This window comes from Crinia signifera, chromosome 9 (genome assembly GCF_055691185.1).
Source record: "Crinia signifera chromosome 9, ASM5569118v1, whole genome shotgun sequence".
Classification (NCBI taxonomy): domain Eukaryota; kingdom Metazoa; phylum Chordata; class Amphibia; order Anura; family Myobatrachidae; genus Crinia; species Crinia signifera.
The window spans coordinates 13,663,754-13,685,825 of record NC_139225.1 but is presented as its reverse complement, the minus strand read 5'-3'; the positions used below and the strand labels follow the sequence as shown (position 1 = coordinate 13,685,825).

General features: G+C 48.5%; 1 protein-coding gene across 1 annotated transcript; it reads right to left on the bottom strand.

Moving 5' to 3' along the window:
- Positions 1-1,902: 1,902 nt before the first annotated feature.
- TMEM35A (transmembrane protein 35A) lies at positions 1,903-13,229 on the bottom strand. Its single transcript, XM_083161062.1, has 2 exons — positions 13,020-13,229; positions 1,903-2,748 (listed from the first exon to the last, which is right to left on the bottom strand). Exons 1-2 carry the CDS (start codon positions 13,137-13,139, stop codon positions 2,380-2,382), a joined length of 489 nt encoding a protein of 162 aa, XP_083017188.1. The 5' UTR covers positions 13,140-13,229; the 3' UTR covers positions 1,903-2,379.
- Positions 13,230-22,072: the final 8,843 nt, after the last annotated feature.

Here is a 22,072-nt window from a genome sequence, read left to right as displayed (position 1 = left end):
TTACCCATCTAGGTAATTACTGTATTGCATTACTGTACATTCTTGATTAAATTAACTTTCTGTTTGTGCCGTTCACATGCAGTGGAAATTTGGGGGCGGGAATTACAGTGATGTCAGATTGGGGCCGGGGAGAGCTAAAACCACACACCAAACGACCGGTTTGTGTGAAAGACCCCCATCTCCCTCTGCACACACTGACCTGTTAGGCTGGGATGTCCATGGACTGGCCTGTATGAAAATACACAGCAGCTGTCTGGGGCGGTTTTTGCCCCGCCGGCGTTTTGCCGAACGGGGGAAACCGCAGCGTGTGATATTGCACTGAGTTACAACAATGGACAGCTAATGAGTCCTTTCACATGGGCCATTCACAGCTGGCCACCGGGTTGCAGCTGGATCTAACTACTGGACAGGACAGCTGCCACCCCCAAATTTAAACAGCACCGGCTCACGGAGACGGTGCATGTGAAAAGCACAACTGTCGGCTATTTGTCCGGATTTGTCAACTGAAATGGGGCACAGACCACATTAGACAGCTGTTCCAGGTGCCAGAATGGGCGCACACCACTTCAGATAACTGGTCCGGGTGCCGGAATCAGGCGCAGAGCACCCAGACCACCAATCATAGCTATTCAGGGTGCCGGAAAGGTGTGCACACCACCTCAGATAGCTGGTCCGGGTGCCGGAACAGGGCTCACACCACCTCAGATAGCTGGTCCGGGTGCCGGAACAGGGCTCACACCACCGCAGATAGCTGGCCCGGGTGCTGGAATGGGGCGCAACTCACCCAGACCACATATCATAGCTGTCCTGGGTGCCAGACTGGGGCACATACCACCTCAGATAGTTAGACCAGATGCCGGAATGGGGTGCAGAGAACCCAGGCCACCTATCTTAGCCATTCTTGGTGCCAGAGCAGGGCACACACAACCTCAGATAGCTGGAACTGGGTGCGGAGCACCCAGACCACCTATCATAGGTATTCTGGGTGCCGGAAAGGTGCGAACACCACCTCAGATAGCTGGTCCAGGTGCCGGAACAGGGCGCACACCACCGCAGATAGCTGGCCCAGGTGCCGGAACAGGGCGCACACCACAAATAGCTGGTCCGGGTGCCGGAACAGGGCGTACACCACCTCAGATAGCTGGTCCGGGTGCCGGAACAGGGCACACACCACCTTAGATAGCTGGTCCGGGTGCCGGAACAGGGCGTACACCACCTCAGATAGCTGGTCCGGGTGCCGGAACAGGGCGTACACCACCTTAGATAGCTGGTCCGGGTGCCGGAACAGGGCGCACACCACCTCAGATAGCTGGTCCGGGTGCCGGAACAGGGCGCACACCACCGCAGATAGCTGGCCCAGGTGCTGGAATGGGGCGCAGCTCACCCAGACCACTATCATAGCCGTTCCGGGTTCTCGGACCGGGGCACTGCATGTGGAGGAACTACAAAGTATTGACGTTCATAAGATCTCATTCATCTATTTTCTGTGTCCTACATAGAGTATGTATCTGCAGAAATCTAGAGGCCCATACACACTGAGAGATTCCAGGGCTATTTCTAAGGGATCTGAATAGATCGCTTAGAAATTAACCATGGATTGCTCCGTGTGTATACCCCCCCCCCCCAGCGACAGTGAAGCGTGATCCCACGCGTCACCAACGCCTGACTAGACTGCAGTCAATATCTAGTCAGATCACCAGTGTTCTTACCAGAGAACACCGGTCCGCACAGATCACTCAACACACATCGCTGGTGCATCGCATGCTAAAGCACATCGCTCACCACTGGGCACCCTTCAACCCGTGTGTACGGGGCTTAAGAGGGCTTTCCTGGTATCATGGGCAGCAAACCTTCAACATTAGAACAATAACAAGCAGCAACACAGAAACACGCACAGTTGGGTCTTCCAAAATGTTGTTTATTTGGGTGTTTGCTCCCATCTGTCTGCTGCATATTATGGCAAAAATAGTATGACTTTCTTATGTTCGGATGCTGAATTTGCCGTGTGCAATTGATATGACTACATTGCAATATGCTCATAGTGTTCCCTAAGACTTCTTCTTGTTACAACACAACCTTCTGTCCAGAGGTATCTTCAAAGTCATTTTTTCATCAGAGTTTTGAGCTAGTTTATGGTGCAGAGTTCTAGACCTACTCTTACTACTTTATTTGACACAAGTTACGTCAATATCAAGCAAAAGTACCTCCATACCCAGTAATGATGCCATTATCTTAACTTCTTATAGTGGATAAAATAGTCGTTATTATTGTGATTATCGTAGGTGAGCAGGGCATCAGTGCCGAGGGCAAATGTGAAATTGGGAATGAACGTTGAGGAATCCTTAAAAACCGCCATAAAGAAACATATAGTTCCATGGTCTAAGACACTTTCATTTTTCTTGGGTCTCGCTGTAGAACACCGTTTTCATCGCCTGTTGACTTTTTGTCTTGTGGCTCCTCCTCGGGCTGACGGGAAATAAGCAAGCGACAGGTAAGGAGAATGCCAAAAACGAGTGCATGGGCGTATCGTTTCAAGGGATCGCCTACAAGTTGGTGGAAGAATAGGACAACAAGTACTAGAAGGAGAAGGAGAAAGTTGGCTACGTCTCTAGGACGTCCCGGAACCAGTGTGAGGACAATTCCACAAGCCAGCTCTAGAGATCCAATAGTCTTCCGCAAAAACACAGAGGAAATGCCTAGCTTCTTGAGTCCTGGGAGAGCCTTCAGATAACTTTTATATGCACGTTTCTAGAGAAAACACATAGGAGATTATAACCAGCAATCAGCATAGAAAACAAAAAGCTATATGTACACTGTATGTTGCTATTGTGATGTCTCTTATCAAAAATAGAAATGTGAAAATGTCAGTACAGGCCGGGTCTCCCTTATCCGTGTATTCCAAAAACCAAAATATTCCAAAAACCGTGCATTTTCAGAATTTTTTTTCCCCCCCACCGCTTTTTTTCATACTTACCTCTTCCCCCGATGTCCATGGCGGCTTCTAGAATCCTCTTCAGCAGTGTCTCCAGTCCATGGGGTGCATTGCGCGAGTGCGTGGTTGCGCCGCTGGCATCACCGGCACGACCTCGCACTCACACAATGCACCCCTGGGACCGGAGACGCCTCTAAAGAGGATCCTGGAGGCCGCTGTGGATGTTGGGGGACAATTGGGGCAATACCAGGGGGCCAGGTATGTTTATCCTTGTTTATATATATTTTTTTTTTATGCTTGTATGTGAAGCTACTCGTAGTAATTTTCTCACATGTGTGTCTGTAAGAACAGATCAATGGGCCTTATTTTGGTTCATTCTTTCTGATAAAATCCTTCTTAGATGGGCAAAACCATGTGCACTGCAGGTGGGGCAGGTGTTACTTGTGCAGAGAGAATTAGATTTGGGTGGGGTTTTACTTCAAAGTGAGATCTATATTGCAGTGTAAAAATAAAGCAGTCAGTATTTTCCCTGCACAGAAACAAAATTACTCACCCAAATCTAATTCTCTCTGCACATGTTACATCTGCCCCCCCTGCAATGCACATGGTTTTGTCCATCTAAGAAGGATTTTGTCAGAAAGAATAAACCGAAATAAGGCCCAATGTTTTGGTTTCACTTATTTCAGTGATTAAAAGGTAAGTAGACAGCCCCCACGCCCGCTCTGTTAAGCAGCCACAGACCTGCTTTGACATCCAGCCATCGCACCCACTCTGCTGCCCAGTCGCCGCACCCAGCCTAGTACCCCCTTGCGGTCTCTGTTCCCGGTCTCTGTTCCAGTACAGTGTGCTCTTTCTGAGACGTGACATCATCACAATACATAGAGCAAAGTAGCACAGTCAGAGGAGGCAGTGCTGTGGGTGCAGGAGCCGGCACAAAGCATTGCCGAGTACAGTCAGAGTTAAGCCGCAGTGCCGCGGGTGCGGGAGCCGCGTCTCATTAAGAAAAGAGCCACAGATTTGGTCACCTCGGCTCTAGGGCGCTGTAAGTTAGGAAAGTTTGGTAACCACTGGCCTACTGTAGCTGAATATTACATGGACTCAACATTATTATTTACCAAAAATATATATATTTATTATGCAAATTTACAAAGGGAGGGTTTGATTCAGAGGTAGAAGCAAAGCAAAAAAGAAGCGAGTAGCTTTTCTCTTGGACGAACCGTGTTGTCTGTGCGATCTCGGTGTAGTGGCTCGTGTGTACTGCTGATATGTCTATAAATGGCATCACTGACTCAGTAAGCTGCGAAGCTCCGAGCTTACCGAGTCCCAGTGGGCCGCCCCCCCCCCCCCCACCGTATCCCCTCACAACCATGCGAGGGGATGTGTCACAGACGCATGCCCGCAGCAGAATAAATCATTCGATGGTCAGAGACCATCAAATGATTTCTCCAGGGCAAATATAACTATGTGGAGACTGACTTATATTTGCGGGCTTCCGTCCGAAGACAGGGAGGGCGGCTGATGTCATGTGACGTCAGCCACCTTGTCCCGGCACACCTCCCATCGCAATCTCATGGGAATGCCCGGTGTTTTCATGGGGTCATCCATGAAACGCTGGGTGTTTCCATAGGCGACACCTGTCCCGCCCACCGCACATCCCTGGAGATAATAGTCTCTGTACAGCGCTGCGGAATATGTGTGCACTATATAATAACTGGTAGTAATAATCTCTGTACAGCGCTGCAGAATATGTGTGCGCTATATAATAACTGGTAATAATATTCTCTGAACAGCGCTGCGGAATATGTGTGCGCTATATAAATTACTGGTGGTAATATTCTCTGCACAGTGCTGCGGAATATGTGTGCGCTATATAATAACTGGTAATAATAGTCTCTGTACAGCGCTGCAGAATATGTGTGCGCTATATAAATACCTGGTAATAATAGTCTCTGTACAGCGCTGCGGAATATGTGTGCGCTATATAATAACTGGTAATAATAGTCTCTGTACAGCGCTGCAGAATATGTGTGCGCTATATAAATAACTGGTAATCATATTCCCTATACAGCGCTGTGGAATATGTGTGCGCTATATAATAACTGGTAATAATATTCTCTGTACAGCGCTGCGGAATATGTGTGCGCTATATAAATAACTGGTAATAATATTCTCTGTACAGCGCTGCGGAATATGTGTGCGCTATATAATAACTGGTAATAATAGTCTCTGTACAGCGCTGCGGAATATGTGTGCGCTATATAATAACTGGTAATATTCTCTGTACAGCGCTGCGGGATATGTGTGCGCTATATAAATAACTGGTAATAATATTCTCTGTACAGCGCTGCAGAATATGTGTGCGCTATGTAATATAACTGGTAATATTCTCTTTACAGCGCTGTGGAATATGTGTGCGCTATATAATAGCTGGTAATAATAGTCTCTGTACAGCGCTGCGGAATATGTGTGCACTATATAAACGTACCATCGGCAATCTTTATGCCATAACACTTTAATAACTTATCTAAACTTATCTAACTTAACACTACAAATAAAGAGACAGACACAAGTGCTGGCGTTTCAAAATAATGAATGTCAAATTTATTAATTGACAACTATATATATATTAATCTATAGAAGAGGGTGGCGGCCCTAAAGAACGGTCATAGAGAAAAGAGGGGTAAGATGACATCACACCATTCATACGTCATTGGTGTTCAACTCTCCCACGCTACCCACTCGGGCAAGTGGTGTATCCCACCCCTGTCCAAGGGGCATGGGCTACAAGCGTATCATTGACGGGAGAGCGCACCCCACTATCCTCATAACACTTCATTTGAACAAGGACCGTTCTTTACCGCCGCCAAGAAAGGATAGAAAAATAGGGAGGGAGGGTGGGGAAAACCGGACCAGAGTGCAGATCACCTGACCTCTGGCTATTCCTACAACAGGAAACTCCTCCCTACTCCCTAATTGGCTATAGCTGCAGCATCATAGCCTAAACATAAACCACAACCAAAGTGCAGGCATCTCAGACTCCTTCGGTAGTTTATGTTACCTCCAGCTTATTCAGCCATCGGTTTTCTTAAACGTACCATCGGCAATCTTTATGCCATAACACTTTAATAACTTATCTAAACTTATCTAACTTAACACTACAAATAAAGAGACAGACACAAGTGCTGGCGTTTCAAAATAATGAATGTCAAATTTATTAATTGACAACTATATATATATTAATCTATAGAAGAGGGTGGCGGCCCTAAAGAACGGTCATAGAGAAAAGAGGGGTAAGATGACATCACACCATTCATACGTCATTGGTGTTCAACTCTCCCACGCTACCCACTCGGGCAAGTGGTGTATCCCACCCCTGTCCAAGGGGCATGGGCTACAAGCGTATCATTGACGGGAGAGCGCACCCCACTATCCTCATAACACTTCATTTGAACAAGGACCGTTCTTTACCGCCACAAGCCAAGCCTTAGGCTGCAGCACCGCCACCCTAAACGCTCAGCACTTACTAAACAACAACACATCCACTAAAAACCTCTAAACAAATCGTCCAGGAATATGGCCATTCCTTCAGGACTCAAATGGACACCGTCCGGCCTATACAGGGAAACCAGCTTATAGGTGATGGAGTCATGCCTGATGACCCCTCCCCCATTAGCCAACAGGTATCGCTGCACCGCAGCATTGACCTTTCTCCGTGCGCTATCCAAGCGGGGACCTGACCTAGCATTCCTCCAGACTCGCCTAGGAATCATTGAGGACCAAATCAGTTTGCAGCAAGGGAGCGCCTGAGCCACAATATGCAGGTCTCTGATGATAATCGACCGCAGTTCTAAGGCAGTGCATTGGCCTAGATCGTTTCCGCCCAGGTGCAAAATTAGCACCTCAGGGACTCCAAAGTCCCGCACCGACCTCAGCAAAAGGCCCTGTAGCGCTCCCCAACGCATGCCTCGCACACCCAACCAACGCACATTCTGAGCTTTCACTCGCATACTTTCATTCAAGCTGCCACACGCCATTGATGCCCAGTGGACAAAAGAGTGTCCCATCACCCACACCGTCTTGGAGTCCCTGCGACCTGAAAGATGTAAACAGGTTAGGACACATGCCATCAAAAGCACACCTCACTTAACAGACCAAACACACCGGAGAAGGCAAAGATAAAGAAACCGTAACCGACCAGACCTTGAGGCACACTGCACAGAAAACCCCCGGAGTAAACTAACCAGGACGCCATGTCAGATTGGAATTAAGCCGAATTGTGCCCCCGGGGGAAAGTGGACCACCTCAAGACTCCCGCTAAAGTGAGACGAGTACTTATGCGTCCAGTCGGTTACAGTCTTGCAGATGGAGAGACAGGCCAGGCCGAATGTATCTGCGGAACGCTGCCGAGCGCCATCGACCCAGAGACTGTATCTCTGCGTCGGATTGACCCCAGCAGCAGCAGATGTGGCCGCCCCGATCCGAAAGGAGTGTGTCCCAAACTCCCGCGGATCCAGGCCAAGAGATCCCAGGGCACGTCGCAAAACATGGCAGAACTGGTATTTTGTCAATGAAGAGCCGTCTTCATGCATTAACCATGCCCCAGGGCGGTCAGGACGCAGCAGGGCGTAGGCGCTTGCCATCACCACTGGGCAAATCCCTTCCACCGGGCACGGTTGCAGTGACAGCCATTGGCCTCTCCCAGTCTGATCCGTCTTGGAACGTCTTACCCGGCACCAAACCAAATCGCCCTGTATCAATACATCCTCTAACAACAGAGGAGAAGGTCGATGCCTCGATGGGGCTACCAGCTCGCCGACCCTGAAAGCTCCATGGAATGCCATGGCATGCCAAGCGAAACAGTCGGACCTCATACTCAGAGTGACATACATCCCAAACCGCCCCCAATAAGGGAGGCAGCAGGGACACGTCAATGGGCCTTCTGCTATCTGGAGCCACAGGGGAAGCGCGCCGCCAGCCCCTCAGGGCCCGAGACACAAGAAAAGACCGACCGGGGTCCGATCTCCCATACAGCGATGAGAAGAACGACACGCCGGCCAACAGCCGTCTCACGGCTGACACAGTCCGCCCTCCGGAGTACAAACTCCACACAAACGCCAGCATGGCGTCGCCCGGGGCCTTACCTTGCTGTGACGCGGACATTCTGAATTGTTCCCATTCCAGCCAGCCAGCTTGGTAACAACGCAGCGTCCTTGGAGCAATAGCCCGCATGGCTAGTTCCTCCATGCCGGCCTGATGACCTGCCAAACATAAGGAGGACACGGCTCACCAACCAAATCCGCTCCCGGAGCTAGGGACCGGAACCTAGCCCAGTCACGCCTGGACAGGGCGTCGGCCACCGAGTTGTCCACCCCGGGAACGTGCCTGGCCACAAAATGCAGGTTAAGCCGCAGACATACCAATACAAGGCGAGAGAGCAAGCGCACAACAGGCAGAGAAGAAGAGCTCTGTCTGTTGATGGCCTGCACCACCCCCAGGTTATCACACCAGAAGGTGATGCAGGCATCACGTAGGCGGTTGCCCCACAGTTCCAGGGCCACCACAATAGGGAACAGCTCCAGCAGAAGCATGTTCCTGGTGAGGCCTTCTAGTGCCCATTCCTCCGGCCAGGTCTCAGCGCACCAAGAGCCGTGCAGGAAGGCTCCAAAGCCGATTCCCCCGGCCGCATCGGTGTATAGCTGTAATTCCCCGCTGTACCGCGGGGGGCTAGGCCACAGCAACACACCGTTGAAGTCGCGGAGGAAAACATCCCAGACTCTGAGATCCCTTTTGAGCTCCGCATTCAGGCGGACAAAGAATTGGGGCCTATTTGGACCTGCCATGGCCAGTTCCAGTTTCCGACAGAACACCCTCCCCATGGGGATAACCCTGCAGGAGAAGTGAAACAGGCCCAGTAGGGACTGTAGCTGGCGTACCCGGAGTTTGCCGGAGGCCAGGGACTGGGAGATCGCCCCTTGCAGCCGTGCAAGCTTATCAAGGGGCAACCTGCAGCACCCGGCCCGCGTGTCAATCTCAATGCCCAAGAATGAAAGGCACTCAGTCGGCCCCTCTGTCTTGCCCTCCGCGACTGGGACTCCGAAATGTAAGAACAGCTGCTGCATTGCGTTCAGGAGAGCCCGCAACGCGGGGAATCAGCCGGGCCTACGCACAGGAAGTCGTCCAAATAATGGGCGACCCCCGGCTCGCCCGTATACTCCGTGACGCACCAATGCAGGAAGCTGCTAAAACACTCGAAGTAGGCGCAGGACACCGAGCAGCCCATAGGCAGGCAACGGTCTACATAATAACCTGAAGGCAGCCTAAATCCCATGAACCGAAAGGAGTCCGGGTGCAGGGGCAGCAGTCGGAATGCCGACTCGATGTCCACCTTGCCTAGCAGGGCCCGCCCCCCGAAGCCGCGCACAATAGCTAAAGCCTCCTCGAAGGATTGGTACCGCACGTGACACAATTCCATAGGAATTGCATCATTTACAGACAATCCAGGTGGGTGGGACAGATGCTGTATCAGGCGAAACTTGCCTGTCTCTTTCTTGGGGACTACTCCAATAGGTGACAGTACCAAACCCTGAACCGGAGGTTCAGGAAATGGACCCACCATCCTGCCCAATTTTACCTCCTTCTCGACCTTCTCCAGGACGACTTGAGGCATGTCGATTGCTGACTTCAGGTTTCTCGGGGACCCGGACGCCACCTCCCCCTGAATGGGGAGGAGGAATCCTTCCGAGAAACCCGCGGCCAGAAACTGCGCTTCATCCCGTAGGGGGTAACGCCCCAGCCAGCTGGCTAGGCGGTCGCCCCTCACGGGAGACGGGGCCTTACTGAGGGGGAGCAGGGGCTGGGTTGGCCCCGGCATTTTGCCTGGGTGCCCCCCCAGCCTGCTTGCCACGCGTGCACTCCTTAACCGGGTGTCCTCCCCAGCACTTTGAGCATTGGTGACGAAACTTACAGCGGGAACCCGCTGCACATCCTGCCCCGTTGTAAGCAAAGCATCTGCCCGCCGACTGCCCCCCTCCAGAGCCCCCGCGAAAGGACGAGGGGGCCCTGCGTGGGGCTGACGCAGGTGTTGACACCACCGGAGCCGGGGCGGCGGAGGTCGAAACCGACGGTTTCTTACCCATCCATACCTCGACATCCTTAGCGCCAAGGGCCATGATCTCACAACCCGACTGCTTCCGTCGGAATTGCTCGTCATAAGCCCGCCAGACGTTCTCGCCGTCGTCCATATACATGGCGTGCATCATATGGATGTATCTAATGACATTCATATGCTCCTGGGGTCTGGTCTCCAAGTAGCATGCGGCAAACATAAACAGTCCCACTTGCCATCTCTGATACGTGCAGTAGGCCGCCTCGCCAATCCCCCCTTTACGCTTTGCCTCGCGATAATCCTTTTCATCCTGCGCAGTCATTGTAAAGAAGCTGACATATCTGCCCTCCCTTATCCTATCCCTTACGCTGCGCCTGAGGCCTCTTAGTACTGCCGTATTCTCGCAGTGGACCACCTGCCCCCTAGGAAACAACGGGGAGCCCGAGTCGCCACTGGAGGACTGCGAGCGCCTCCGGTGTCTCCTAGAGCGTCTGCGCCTGTGCCTGGATCTGCGTCCCCCCTCCTCGCCGGAGGTCACGGACTCTGACCCCGAGGAGGAGGATGTACGGGAATACCTGCGCCTGCGCTTCTTGCGTGCTCTGGCTGACCCACCTGACACAGCTCCCGCTGCAGCCGCACCTGCTGTTCCGGAGGGACCAGCCACCTCTGATGGCCCGGCAATGGCCCCTTCTGCCTGGTGTTGCGTTGGTGTCGGCACGACTGCGTCCCTCGGCGGTGTGGAAGCCATACTCGCAAAAGGCGTGCCCAGAGCTGCCAGCACGTGTGCCGCAGGGTCCCGGTTAGAAGGAACAGAAGGGAGGACAGTAGTAGCTAGATTCCCAGGCCCTGACTGTACAGGTTGCTGACCCGCCCCCGGCGTCAGCATCGCTACCAGCTGCCGCACCACTGCCATATCTACCTCTGTGGAGGGTGCTTGCGCAACTCCAGGGGACACTGTCTCTGCAGCCGTGGCTGAAATAGCCTGCGCTGCCTGTGATAGCCTGACGCGCTGGGATAGCAAACGCGCCCTAGAGAGCCACCCACTCCTTGCCCTCCTCAAGGGAGTCATGGGGGACCCCGTGGAGGGGTGGCCCTGTGTGGGCAACGTAGGCCGGGCTGGCTGAGCAGGAGAACCCCTGTGCTGTGTCCCAGGACCCGCAGCTCGCGTCCGGCGGCCATCTTGGATAGGCGCGGATGCACCTGTGCCTGCTGCTGCGGGACCCTGAGACCGCGTGCGCCTGCCCCGCTGACTACCTCCGCCTGGGGTGCCTCCGCTACCCCGGGCGGGAGCGCTACTCGCTCTATCGGCTTGCGGGAGGGAGGGTGGATGTTTCTCCGCGGGCGCGGCATGCTAGGCCTGGCAGCAGCAGCGCTACACTATCTGGCACAAAAATCCCCCAAGGAGCAGCCTGACAGGAGAGAAAGAGATATGTGGATAAGGCAGAGGGAGAGAAGTATCTTTGACAGTAGGAAGGAATAAATGAGGATGACAGAGGAATAAGTACAGGAGAGAGTCTGAAACAAACCTGCTCCTTGGAAAACCGGACCAGAGTGCAGATCACCTGACCTCTGGCTATTCCTACAACAGGAAACTCCTCCCTACTCCCTAATTGGCTATAGCTGCAGCATCATAGCCTAAACATAAACCACAACCAAAGTGCAGGCATCTCAGACTCCTTCGGTAGTTTATGTTACCTCCAGCTTATTCAGCCATCGGTTTTCTTAATAACTGGTGATAATATTCTCTGTACAGCGCTGCGGAATATGTGTGCACTATATAATAACTGGTAATAATAGTCTCTGTACAGCGCTGTGGAATATGTGTGCGCTATATAATAACTGGTAATAATATTCTCTGTACAGCGCTGCGGAATATGTGTGCACTATATAATAACTGGTAATAATAGTCTCTGTACAGCGCTGTGGAATATGTGTGCGCTATATAAATAACTGGTAATAATATTCTCTGTACAGCGCTGTGGAATATGTGTGCGCTATATAAATAACTGGTAATAATATTCTCTGTACAGCGCTGCGGAATATGTGCGCTATATAAATAACTGGAGATATTAGTCTCTGTACAGCGCTGCGGAATATGTGTGCACTATATAAATAACTGGAGATAATATTCTCTGTACAGCGCTGCGGAATATGTGTGCTATATAAATAACTGGAGATATTAGTCTCTGTACAGCGCTGCGGAATATGTGTGCGCTATATAAATAACTGGCAGCAATAATAACATACGGAATTGGGCCGTTTCCTTTACATGTAAATGTTTTCTTCCAATGGAGATTCTAGTAAAACCAAAATGAAAAGTCAGATTCTCCTCGGGTCTCTGAACACTTCTGCCGAGGTTAATGGCCCATTAGAACAAAGCACCTCATGTACAGTATGTAGCAAGAGAATGAAGGGGGGAGGGGAGGACAATGACATTTAAATCTGTGACTGCTCTCCATGGTGCTGCCTAAAGGAAGGATTCCCTTTTTTACTGGTGACCTTATTTGTGACAATGCAGGAATAAACATACTGCATCTTGCTCTCCTTAACAGTGTGTTAAAGGAACGAAATACAGGCCTGGCGGTAAATTGTATATTTAGCGGAATAATAGAGTAAACAGTACATGCAATTAGTACAAGGTTTGCAGACCTGGAACCTTCAGTGTATTCAGACTGCTGTAACCCAGCATTATTCTCCAATAGCCCAATGACAATCCTGCCTGGACATCAGGTTACATCAGGATAACGCGACATGGAAATCAGATATTACATAATGTAGATGTGCTACAATCAATTATGATAGAAACAGCAATGAAAATAGGAATAATAATAATAATATAATCATGCAGATAATGCAATATATTTTGTATGTCAAACACAATTTAAAGACACAATCAATTTCTAACCAATATCGTCCTCACCCCCCCCTCCTATTTACCAGTGCCCCCACCGCACCTTCCCTACCTCTGTCATCTTTCCTTACCATCTCGCTGTATGCGTCCTTGCTGAGCCTGGGGGTCAGTTTAATTGTTCCCATGAAAACAAAGAAAAGGCCAAGAGCCATTGAGAGGGCCACTATTGTCACTGTACGTGGAGAGGCCATGGGGAAGGCTTACCTACTCTCACAGCCAGTGCCCACTGCTGGAAGACTGTGCTAGTATAATAATGGAAGGCGCCTGCGTCTTTCATCTGGAGGCTGCGGATTCCACATGGTCCTAAAGCCTGCTTCCCTGTTCTTCCTGCCTACAAACAGCTGCCAGCTTTTACCGAAACCTCTCTGTCTGGGCCACTGGGGATCATGTAACAGGGAAACGTCTGTGGCAATAGCAGAGGACTATTTGGGATGTGTGTCACAAAGAGTAACAGAAAATAACAGAAAAAGCATTGACAAGGAGAATAAAAAGCAAATGTTGGCTGTGTGACATTGATCTGCAATGAGAATTCTGTATGCATACTGTAGTCTGTAGACTCTAGGTCGACAGTCAAAAGGACGATAGGGTCCAAAGGTCGACAATGAAAAGGTCGACAGGGTCCAAATGTTGACAGTCAAAAGGCTAACAGTCAAAAGGTCGACATGGTCAAAAGGGCGAAATGAAAAAGGTTGACATGCATTGTTTAACAAAATTTTGAGCCGACATGTGCCGACAAGCGATGTTTCATACCCTACGGCGTGGAGGGAGATTATCCCGAAGCGAGTGTAGCGAGCCATGCGAGTGGACACGGAACACTTACACCCCTTTTACACCAAAAACGCCGGGTCGCACCTGGGTTTTGATCCCTGCTTCAAGCCGGGTGCGACCAGGCGTTTGCTCCATTTACACCGCCCGCAGCCCCCCGCCGCCGCTTGGAGATGACATCATCTCCAAGCACCGATCGCCGCCACCGGGACCCGGACCGCTGTGCTGGGGGCAAGCGCAGCAATAACGTAATCTGCTGGGCTGCCCCCAGTCCCCGTGCACCCCCCAGCCCTTGTCCAGGAGGTGAATGGATGCCACACACAGGCGTCCATTCACCTCCTCCGCTGCCGCCGCTGCTGTCTGCAGGGTATAGCAGACAGCAGCGCAGGCTGTCTGTGCCCCCCCCCATCCAACCTGCGGGTGCTGCGGTCCGCATTGTTGTAAATGGGAGCCGGGTCGGATGACCCGGCGTACCCATTTACACCACCCTCTACCCAGGTCCTAGCCTTGTTCTACCCAGGTCAGGACCTGGGTAGAAGTCCCGTGTAAAGGGACACGGCGTGTCCCATTTACACCGCTACTGACCCGAGTTCTGACCCACCAAAGACCCAGAGATTTGCGGCGGTGTAAAAGGGGTATTAGACAGTGTCCATGTCGACCTATATCGACAGACACCAAAGAACATGAAAAACTCAAGTTGACCTTTTGGATTGTTCAGTGGATGATCCGCATCCATTGTGTGTAATATCATGATTTTCTTCCAGCTTTCGACTGCTTGGACCACCAGTGGAGATTCTCCTTTGGACACCTGTCCCTTCACTGGTCTACTTCACTCTGCATGACTAACTCTTGTACCACCGCATTACCTGCTGTATGGCCTCATCCATCCAGCCGCCAGTAATTCTAGTTGACTGGACAGATAGTACAATCTCAGGTTGGGCAATTACATTCCCCCATCCCCCACTTTTCTCATCAAAACCTGAAGCTGAATTTTCGGACGTGCCTTATTCCACACAAAGGAGGAAAACATACTATTGATTTTGCTGAAGAAAGCATCTGAGATATAGCAGGGTGACTGTTAGTGGTCATTTCTGCCAATTTTTTTAATTTTTAATTTTGGAGCTTAGACATCCCAACAGTGGTTCCTTATTAAATAGTCGCTAGGGTCCAGAGATCCAGATTCCTAATATTTGAATACTTCATCCCATTTAAGTGGTGTGTCTACGAGTTCCTAGGCCTAACTGGAAAAATATTTGACTTATTCCAACTGATCCTAAAACCCGAGTGATCACCAAACCGCTTGATCTCTTGAATAGGAGCGTATATTTAACACCATCCGCCAAAATATCAGATCGTCGCCATATAGTGCCACAACATCCGAGCCACTCGTTGAATCCAATGATGTCTGAATGGTCTCGAAGGATGCAAACCAGTGGCTCTATGGCCAGTGCAAATAGGCTAGGGGACAGCCCTGTCTTGTTCCTCTATAGAGGAAGAAGGGTTGAGAAACACGGCCATTTATTCCCATTCTAGCACTAGGAGCTGCATATAATAGTTGGACAAATACAATAGATCTGGGTCCTATCCCAAATAGTTTCATCACTTCCCTGAGATAATGCCACTCGACAACGTCAAGCACTTTTACCGAGCCGAGTGTCCTTATGACCGGGTATGGGTCCTCACTGTGATGGATCTGTAGATGTGTATACAATATGTGCAGCTGTATTGAGGTGCATCCCTGGTATAAAGCCCGTCTGGTCCATATGTATTACTTTCCCAATATGCCTATTCAATATTAATGCCAATATTTTGGCTTCGGAGGAGATTAATGAAATGGGTCTATAAGAATCTAATAATGTGGGGTTCTTTTCTGGCTTTAAAAGAGCCACTATTTTGGCCTCCAACATAGAACGGGAATTTGATTTTCCTCGACGCTAGCAATAAATGTCTCTAATAACATCGGGGCCAAAACTTATATCTTTTATAAAACTCACTTGGGATTCCATCTAGTCCTGGAGCTTTGCCACATGGAAAAGATTTTATAGCCTCCTTTAGGTCTTCCAATTTAAACGGTGACTCCAGATTCTCATTACTTTCTGTAGGCAAGGATGGTAGGTGTACTCCCCTCAAGAAATCCTCTATTTCTGGCTGGCTATCTAATGGTCTGGATTGGTCATCTTAATAAAAATAATCCCTAAATGCATTTTTGATTTCAGAATTTGTAATTACTACTCCCTGTTGTATCTATTATTTTTGTGTAATAGTAGGTGAACGATCGGATTGTGCTAAAAAGCTTCCCGATATATCTGAGCTCGCATATCTGGTATAAGAATTGATACAGTCATTCTAGAGTTTTCTTCACTTATATCATTTACCGATGCCTTCTCTGCCGATAGCCATTCCCTTTTTGTGCCCTCGATTTTATTTTTTTAGGTACTGCTTTTCCAGTGTAGCATGCTTATTACTCTAATCCTACTTGCTTTTTCATATATAGCTAATCCTTTTTTCAAGACGCCCCTCATGAACACTTTAAATCCTCTGATTTCAGAAGGATTTGGATTGGCTGCTGAGCCTTTTAAATATAGGACTGTGTTTGTCCCCCAAGATCATCTTCTGAGGAAACCGCTGCACACTATAGTGGAGAAACACATCAAGTCTTGGGGTCTGTAATTATCATCACCCCCATCTAAGCCTATATTGATTCTATAGCGCTCTCCTCCAACGAACGGCTGCTACGGAGCCACCTATACCAGTGTGAAATGACGCAGCTGCTCCAGCGATCTTTGGTCATTCACCTGCTCCCAGTGTGAGGTCTCGTCATAGCGGTGGCGGACCCAGATCCCGGTGCACGCAAATTAGAGCTGGTGAGGCTCCCCTCCGGGCCGGAGGTTCAAAAAGAACGTGGCTTCACTGTGTTGCCGGGTCGGGACCTGCAGAGAAATCTGGGAACTACATCCAAAGCACGTTTGGATGTAGTCCGGAAGTTCGGATCGCGTACTTCCGGTATTGGTACGGGACTCCCAGCGCACACCACCAACGCGTTTCGAGTAGCAACTCTTTGTCAAGGATGGTGGAGTGGTGTTGATTCCTTGACAAAGTGTTGCTACTCTAAACGCGTTGGAGGTGTGCGCCGGGAGTCCCGTACCGATACCGGAAGTACGCGATCCGAACTTTTGGCCTCACTACAGCGGAGCATCGCGGCAACAGGGAGACAGAAGACGCAGAAGTAACATCAGACGGACGCTGCACTGACCCAAGAGAAGATTCTAAGGTATTGTAGGGAAAGTGTAGCTAGACGCTGCAACTGCGTGTCCCCGGAACCGCCTGCCCGCATCCTCTCAAAAAAAGCCACGAAAGGGCTGTAAACAAACAATAGGCTTTTTAAAGCCCAAGTATTTTATACACCTACCCTATCCTTCCCTCCCTGTCCCCCCCTTTTTTCCACAGGCAAGCATATCATTGTTTTATTGTTTTTATAGTACAAGCGCTCCCTTCTTTTTCATATAAATTCCACAACTATAAAGGAGCAGCTGAAACCAAAAGCGCAGTGATACATTTTTTTCCTTACCAACAACTCTGCCTAGTGTGACAGTTGAAAAAAAATAATAATAAAAAAAATAATAATTCAGTACTAAATTGTTGCAAGAATGCAAAAAACTAAAACAAATCCTGTAACATGGAAAATAAAATTAAACACTATACACTAGACTTACATTTCCCAGGTATTTCATTTTGGTTTAACCTCCAGCTTGCAAGAGATTTACCCAAAACTTAAATTTTTGAAGAATCCAGTTTAGGTTTTAGTACAAGTTCAATGGGAAAAAGGAAAAGTTAGAGATATTATGGGTGCACACTGGGAATTATTGTGTGATCCGTTCAATTTAGTAAATTCATTTCTAAAATAGAGTAAATTCATTTCTAAAATATAACATTTATTTATGTTTTTCACTAAAAAGAGGGGGGAGGTGTATTACATCTCCTCTCAAGGACAGAATTTAGAGAAGTGCAATTAAGATAAGAAATAGTGATTTAAAAACATGATTTTGAAGTTCGGATATACATGTGCTAGTTTTTCACATATTTTTTGTCATGTTATGTACCCCTTGTGATTTTCCTATGCGGTTTTCTTAGATAAAGATTTATTTGAATTTTCCTTAGATATTTATTCTCGTTTATATTGTTGTCCCTGGAGAGATAAGCAGAATTCTCTAAGGATGTATCTCCTTCAGTTTGTTATTTTGTATGACACCTCTTTATTATTATCCTTTTGGTTCTATCCAAATTAGTGTGGTCTTTGATCGGGTTGGGATCATTTGGTCTACAGTGTGATGATCGAGTCATTACATGGGACATGGGAAAAGGTCGACATGGTTCTAGGTCGAAAGGTCATTAGTTCGACAGTGTCTAGGTCGACATTCAAACGGTTGACATGGGGTTTTTCAGTTTTTTTTAGCCAAATGTCAACACAGTTGATATGGATACAGTTTAAAGTGCGCTGCATCCGCTCGCATCGCTTCGGGCACACTATTTAATGGAGTACTTGTGTCGTTTCACGGCGGCAGCTTACGCTACGTTTGAAGCTACATTATTAGCGTAGCCCAACAGAGGCCTTACTTGTGTAGTTTCACGGCGGCAGCCTAAGCTACGTTATCAGTGTAGCCCAACAGCTGCCTAGCATAGTCAGCGTAGTTCCCCGGTGAGGCAGCTACTCACTGTACTGTTGCTGGGAACTGCATCTCTGTTCCGGCCGTCCCTGGCAAGCCTAGTGAGCGCCTCTCACACAGCGCCAGCATGATCCCCTCTCCAACAGAATACTGCGATTTACATACTGGCAAATGCCTCCATTTGAAACCCACACTATCCACGCCCCGCGAGGGGACACGGAATACACGTAAAGTAATCCGCGTCCCCTCGCGATGCCCGGCCCCCCCACCCCCAATAGGGTTAAACAAGCAGATTTGAAAAAAACTCTTAGAAAATACACTTTGGGGGGTATTCAATGCATGGTCACGACTTTCGGGCTGGCTGGACAGCCGTGACCCTGTCCATTCTCGGCCGGCTTGACACTGATTTGGCCTGTCAATCGCCGAGAAGGGGGCGTGGCCACGAATAGCGTCAGAAAATCATCAAGCTGTGGCTGGGAGCTTGAAAATTTCCGGACGTTCTCCGCAGAACATGGCCGACTGGTTGTTAAGTCTGGTACGTTCTGCCGAGATCCCTGTTCAATGCTGTCGGGGAAGACAGCATTGAATAGGGCCCTGACGCTATTTCCCCCGTCGGGAATAGTGGTGGGAGATTGAATACCCCCCTTTATTGGAGTATTTCCCTCTCCCTGACAAAAAGCAACAAATTATATATCACAAATTACTAGAGACAGGGGTAGACGTATGAAGCAGTGATAAGGGAGGAGAAGTGATAGTCCCTGGTACTTATTACCGGCCAATCAGCTCCTGAATGTTAATATACAGGCTGGGTTTAAAAAGGGACAGTCAGGAGCTGATTGGTCGGTGATAAAGTACCAGGCACATCCACCCCTCAAATAATTACAATCCAGTAACTGATTCCTATACAGTCTGTACAATACATGAACATATTTTTACCACCACCATTGTATTGTTAAGATCTCACAGTAATGTCTATAGTATTTTCGGAGAGTCTGAAAAAGAACGAGAAAGCCAAGTCCATATTAAGCCCACGGTCTGCCAACGTACCTCTGTGTAGTTCATAGGCAGTGAGAGGATTTAATATTACAGCATTGTGCTTGTACAGGTTTATCTTTTTATTTTTAGCATGAATCAAAAAATGGTCATTATACAAGTAATATAAGCAAATGTGTCACCATGTGTGGCACGTAAGATGCCAGCATGCTCTGTGGACAATACAGACAGGGGTTATATCGGGAAGTCATACAAGGCACGTGTACTTACATCAGGAAAATGACCTGGGCACCTCTATCCAAACATCACTATAGTAACAAATATTATGTGGTGTCATATGTACACTTCATAAACAGCAGGAGGGCAGTGGCGTAACTACTGTGAGGCAGTCTCAGCTGCCGCTTGGGGGAGCAAGCAGCAGTGGGGACTGTGTCAAACATTTTGGCAGGGGGGGAAGCAAAATGTATAGTTACGCCACTGCAGGAGGGTAAAACATTTAAAGCATTAACTTAGTGTAGCTGAAAACAGGACAATAATATATTAAATGCACAATAAGTTAACTGGAAATTTCCTCTATACATGAAAGTGTTTAATGCTCAATACCACAGAAAAGAAATTGTCAGCAGTTAAGAAATCACTTGGCCCGTCTAGTCTTTGACCACCCTACTGTACACACATTCTTTAAATGAACTTATGGATCATTGTAATAATGAAATCCAGCTGTCAGTGTTAGGTTGTTGTCCCAAACAAAACTTTGATCATTTGGAAAAGGTCATCAGTGCTCTGAATGGAACCGCTATGCTTACAGGGTAATATTTGAGGTATCCAACTATGTATTAGCAGAAAAGGGGAGCAGTGAGCCACAGATACTCCCGGGTATGGGAGGTGCCTGGGAGGGGGGCTGCATACCCTAATTTTAAACAATGAAATCTGCTACCATGCTGAGTTGTGTGCCACACAGAAGAAAGAGAAAATGTATTGTTAAAAAGTAGCTGGATAAAGCAAAATTTTAGGATCAATGCTCACCGATCAGAGTGGTGTCGGGGAAATCACGCGGCTGAGGCATGGCCCCACATACTATGGGAAGTATTCAATCCCCACCGATATTTCCGACGGGGGGGGGGGGGAGAATTAGCGGCGGGCGCCTATTCAATGTTATATTGCCCGTTTTGCCGATGACGGCCGTGAATTGTCACAATCGTGGACAAAGCCCGACAATCCATGGCCGTTTATTTGGACACGCCCCCTTTTCAACAATCAGCAGGCGGGATATTGAGTACCGCCTGGCGATATGCTGTCGAGCAAAACAGGCCAGGTCATGGCTGTCGTGACGGATTGACAGCCGTGACCGGGGATTGAATACCCCCCAATCTGTCCTTTAATTTCTTGTTTTGTTCATATGGTTTGTTTATGTGGTCTGTAAATCACTGTGGACCCATTGTGGAAACATAATTAATGGACAATAATAATAATGTCCCCACCTATACTATGCTGATCAGTGAAATAAAGAAGTTATCTTACACTCTGTCAAGATAAAGTGAAGATAGATATACAAAGAGCAATTCTGAATGAGTTTTGTGAACAAAACTTTCTGTACAATGTTAATTTTGGAAGGGGGATTCGATTTATAGGATTAATACAGTTGATAGACCACCCGCCAAATATGTGCACTTTAGAATGTAAGCTCTCACAAGCAGTGCCCTCTTCCATTCGCTCTTACTTAAACCCTCTTTGATGGCACCAAATCCTGCTGTTTTCTGAAGGATACTTATAACAGTGTCCTCTGCTGATGCAGTTAGGATTATGTGCCCTGTACTTGTGCTCTATTGTATTCAGCTGTAAGTCCCTGTCTCCTGGGTTATATACTCTGTAATAGGGCACTGCGGATCCCTTGTTCTCTGCCCCCTGATACTTGTGTCAGTGCCGCCTGCTGATGCAGCTATGGTTATGTGCCCTGTACTTGTCCTCTATTGTATTCAGCTGTAAGTCACGGTCTCCTGGGTTATATACACTGTAATAGGGATCTGCGGATCCCTTGTTCTCTGCCCCCTGATACTTATGTCAGTGTCGTCTGCTGATGCAGCTATGGTTATGTGCCCTGTACTTGTCCTCTTGTATTTAGCTGTAAGTCACTGTCTCCTGGGTTATATAATATGTAATAGGGTGCTGCAGATCCCTTGTTCTCTGCCCCTGATACTTATGTCAGTGTCCTCTGCTGATGCAGCTATGGTTATGTGCCCTGTACTTGTCCTCTATTGTATACAGCTGTAAGTCACTGTCTCCTGGGTTATATACTCTGTAATAGGGCACTGCAGATCCCTTGTTCTCTGCCCCCATATACTTATGTCAGTGCCGCCTGCTGATGCAGCTATGGTTATGTGCCCTGTACCTGTCCTCTATTGTATTCAGCTGTAAGTCACTGTCTCCTGGGTTATATACCCTGTAATAGGGCGCTGCGGAGCCCTTGTTCTCTGTCCCCCTGATACTTATGTCAGTGTCCTCTGCTGATGCAGCTATGGTTATGTGCCCTGTACTTGTCCTCTATAGTATTCAACTGTAAGTCACTGTTTTGCTTGTTCGTTTATGTGCTCTGTAATGGGGTTCAGCGGATACCAAACATATTTGATAAATATTTTTCAATTTAAAAGACAAAATAACGATTAAAACAATTTACCATAAAGGTCAAAGTTTTAGTACACCCC